The 4337-nt window shown below is 42.7% G+C and overlaps 1 protein-coding gene across 1 annotated transcript; it reads right to left on the reverse strand.

Moving 5' to 3' along the window:
- Positions 1–1990: 1990 nt before the first annotated feature.
- On the reverse strand, positions 1991–4176 carry LOC113814925 (probable G-protein coupled receptor No18). Its single transcript, XM_070140550.1, has one exon. It carries the CDS (start codon positions 4058–4060, stop codon positions 2714–2716), a length of 1347 nt encoding a protein of 448 aa, XP_069996651.1. The 5' UTR covers positions 4061–4176; the 3' UTR covers positions 1991–2713.
- Between the last annotated feature and the right edge of the window lie 161 nt (positions 4177–4337).

Below are 4337 nucleotides of genomic sequence, written 5' to 3' on the forward strand. Positions count from 1 at the left end.
TGATGATAGTAATAGTGATAATAGCAGTGGTAAAACAAATTATAACAAAAATGACAATAAAAAAGTAATAACTGTGATGATAGCTATACTAATTTGATATACGATATCAACCAAAAGCAAAATCAATAAAAGATATGTATATATTTGAGGATTGTCTTTCACATCACTCCATATGCTGTCTTATGGTTGATATGATCCCGCAGAAATGTATTCACGTAACCAATAAACCCTTTCACATAATCATTAACTATATCTATCCTTAGAAATGTTTTTCCCTTGAGCAACCTTTGTCCAATTTGCCTGCAGTGTTAAATAAGATTCAGCGTGGGAGGAGCATCCCCCTTGGCGACGCACCGTGTTGCCGTGTTTAGCCTTCCGTTGGTTAACTGATCCGTGACGGGATGAAGATGCGGTGTTAATATTACTTGACGAGATTCAGTTTCTGGGTCACTTCCGTCATCCCTTGACACATGGAATGAAGGATATAAGCAGATTTTATACATACATATATAGACATACATGCGTATATATATATATATATATATATATATATATATATATATATATATATATATATATATATATATTTATATATATATATATACGTATATATATATATATACATATATATATATATGTATATATATATACATATATATATATATATATATATATATATATATATATATATATATATATATATATATATATATATATATATATATCATGTATATATATATATATATATATATATATATATATATATATATATATATATGTATATATACAATGAAGAAGATTCCCAGTGTTAATATGAATATTGACTGTAGTGGACTGGAAGAGTAAACGGTTGGATCCAGAAAAGGCTGTCGAAAAAAAACAAGTACTTTTTCATAATGTTTACTCCAATAACATTCATAAATACAGACCTTTATTTTTCTTCACAAACGAGAGAAAACCACAACGCACAGAGTGTAACGCGCTTGGTGAGAGATGACCATTCCTAATAGGGGCTCAGTTTGGGATGGAGATCTCTCAGGCCACAAGACAAAACAAACAAACAAACAAACACATCTCTTAGGAAGACGTTACATTATGAGAGAACGTAAGATGTGATAGTTAATTTTCATATATTTTCGAAGTGTTTTTTAAATCAGCATGTTTTTGGATGATTTTCAGATCAAATTTTGTAACCTCGTGGCTGCACCTTATCTCCGTCGAGAAGGTAAGGTGTAGACACTATTGGATTTCCTAAAAAAAGAAAATGAAAAGAAAGAAAGAAAGAAAAAACACAATCGTATTCAAAAGTACAGTAAGTTTCTACACACATATAAACAAAGGAAAAACAAAAAACAAAAACCATATGAAGTGAGATATCTGACATTCCTATTTTCATTTACAAGTTCGATTAATCTAATTAATGATATTTACCGACACATTCTAGGCGAAGATGAAAAGCTTTTCCCTACCAATGCTGACCTACATGGCAGGCAACATACCAACATGCCTTCACGAGCATGTGTTGAGTATTCTTTACAGCCAAGAACTATATGAACTTTACACATCGATTATTGACATCAAATGTAAAAGAGTTTAATAAAGAAAAGAAAAGAAAAATTGAAATGAACAGGTATGAACAATAAGAACATTTTCGGGTAACTTTGGAAACTGTAGAAGTGTCCAGTTACCAGAACCATCACCACAAAAGTTCAAAAGTTCACTACAGTTAGCACAGTGAAGAAATCACTAGTTTCACACAAAAAATGTGAATACAGAAATCTCTCACATTCTTACCAAATCTATTCTTAAAAGTCACTAATCATCACAAAACACTTGTTATAAAGCTCGAATTGCACAGTGTTTACATATACTTTCCTTCCACGTTGGTCCTCGAGATAATATTCGCTCAGAGTAATAGATATTAGAGTCTTTGGCAAGATAAGGTCAAGGAATTTGAAGATGAAAAACAGGAGAGCGATGATGATGAAAATAATGGTGATTATAATGATAATGATGATGATAATGATGATGGTAATGATAACAATGATAATAGTAATAATAATGATAATAATAATAATGATAATGATAATAGTAACAATGATAGGAATGGTGGTAATGATAATCATAGTAGTACTGATAATGATAATAGTAATAGTAATGGAGATAATAGTACTATTATTAGTAGTAGTAGCAGTAGTAAAAATGAAGTTTTACAGAAAACATAATTGTCGTCTCTTTTCTGTTTAAATGTGGCTGTATAACTGAGCTTTAGTGCATTATGCGCTCCACAAATGCATTTTCACTATTGGTTTCTAAATATTAATTTCATGAGCAATGCTACTTAAGATCTACAGATTAGAAGTGATATGCCATTCTATACTCTTCTTCTTTAAACGTGATCATTCATATTTCTGTATGTTCTGTTGTTGATTATTGCTTAGTGTTCTCAAAGATATAGTTACTTTAAGAAATATTGGTGGTAAAGATGCTCATTCTTTAGGTTGCAGAAAGCGTTGTAGAATCTATAGTTTTATTTCTTTTCTTTGCTGATGATGTTTACTGGATACATGGACAGAACTTTAAATCATCGGCCGTTAATGGCAATTCTCACTGGAAACAAGGATATCTATTTTGCTTTTGAGTTTAAAAACAAAACCACCAAGCTATGCTCTTTTTGTGCAGGAACTCAAAGAACTGGATGAGCGCAAGGTGTTCAGGACGCGGAGGCGCTGGGGCAGCGCAGGATCTTGGCGAAGGCGCGCCGGAAGTCGAGGTTGAAGATGGTGTAGATGACGGGGTTGAGGGACGAGTTGATGTAGCCGAGCCACACGATGAAGTTGATGAGCTTGTCGTTGGGCACCGGGCACGTCGGGCAGAAGGGCAGGATCACGTACATGAGGAAGAAGGGCAGCCAGCACACCACGAACGAGCCCATGATGATGCCCAGCGTGCGGGCGGCGCGGCGCTCCTTCGACAGGGAGATCTTCTGCCGCTCCTCGATGAACTGGTGGATCTGGCTGCCGTCCTTGGCGTCCAGCCGCACCACCACGCCCACGCCCGCCTTCTCGTCGAGCGGCGACGCGTCGTCCTTGGCGTGGCTCGGGTCCGACGTCTCGGCGGGGGGCGCCAGGCCGGGCGTCGACGAGGACGGCCGCCCCGACGCCGCCGCCGCCGCCGCCGCCGCCTTCCGCTTCTTGCGCCGCTTCTTCTGCACCAGCTTCTTCTTGCAGGTGTCGCTGTAGCCGTTGTGGCCGTTCTCGCTGAGCGCCGAGTCCTCCTCGCGCGGCGGCCGCGCCTTGCCGGCGGGCGGGAGCTGGTTGAGGCGCGACGCCTTGGCGCGCTCGCGCAGGCGCCGGCGCGTGGCCGTGAAGATCTTGACGTAGACGAGGGTCATGATGAGCAGCGGGCAGTAGAAGGAGCCGGACGACGAGTAGATGACGAAGCCGCGCTCCTGCGTGAGGATGCAGGGCGTGTCGGAGGTGAACACGTCGGGCCAGTCGTTCCAGCCGAACAGCGGCGGCAGGCAGATGACCACGCTGATGGCCCACACGAGGCCGATCATGGCCAGCACGCGCTTGACGGTGCGCTTCTGCGCGTAGTTGATGGGGTCCGTGATGGCCCAGTAGCGGTCGAGCGCGATGGCGCACAGGTTGAGGATGGAGGCCGTGCAGCACATGATGTCGCACGTGAGCCACATCTGGCACAGGTGGATGCCGAACACCCACTTGCCGATGATGCTGTAGGCCACGTTGAAGGGCAGCACGAACACGGCCACCGTCAGGTCGGCCACGGCCAGCGACACGATGAAGAAGTTCTGCACGATGCGCAGCGGCCGGTACGTGAACACGGACAGGATCACCAGCACGTTGCCCACGATGGTGAACACGATGATCACGCTCAGCGACGCCACCGTCACCACCACCTCCCACACGGGCATCGCCAGCGCGAGGTCGTCGGGCGCGCCGGAGAGGGCCACCTCCTCCTCCAGGCCCGAGATGTTGAGGTCGTACTCGATGAGCCGAGGGAGGGTCTCGTTCTCGCCGAGTCTGAGTATCGCCATCTTGAGGGACGCGGCTAGGCTGGCTGAGAAGGCCCAAGATAGACACAGGTCAAGGTCTATTGCATGGTGTTGCAAAGCCTGTTGCACTCCATTGCTCGCTCCAAGAACTGTGGCATCATCCTTCCTGCAACAGAAAAGCTCATCAGAAATGCGTCTTTCGCGTTGTATGATCATAAATGTATCAGCTAAAGGACGTGTTCTGAAATCAAGCCTTTGTCTTCACCCACACACACTGTATATATATATGCATTTAACCATTATATACTGTAAGACATTT

This window comes from Penaeus vannamei, chromosome 27 (genome assembly GCF_042767895.1).
Source record: "Penaeus vannamei isolate JL-2024 chromosome 27, ASM4276789v1, whole genome shotgun sequence".
Lineage (NCBI taxonomy): Eukaryota > Metazoa > Arthropoda > Malacostraca > Decapoda > Penaeidae > Penaeus > Penaeus vannamei.

Excerpts from the sequence above, each read along its gene's own strand:
- LOC113814925 (XM_070140550.1), bottom strand. The coding sequence starts at position 4,060 with ATGGCGATACTCAGACTCGGCGAGAACGAGACCCTCCCTCGGCTCATC.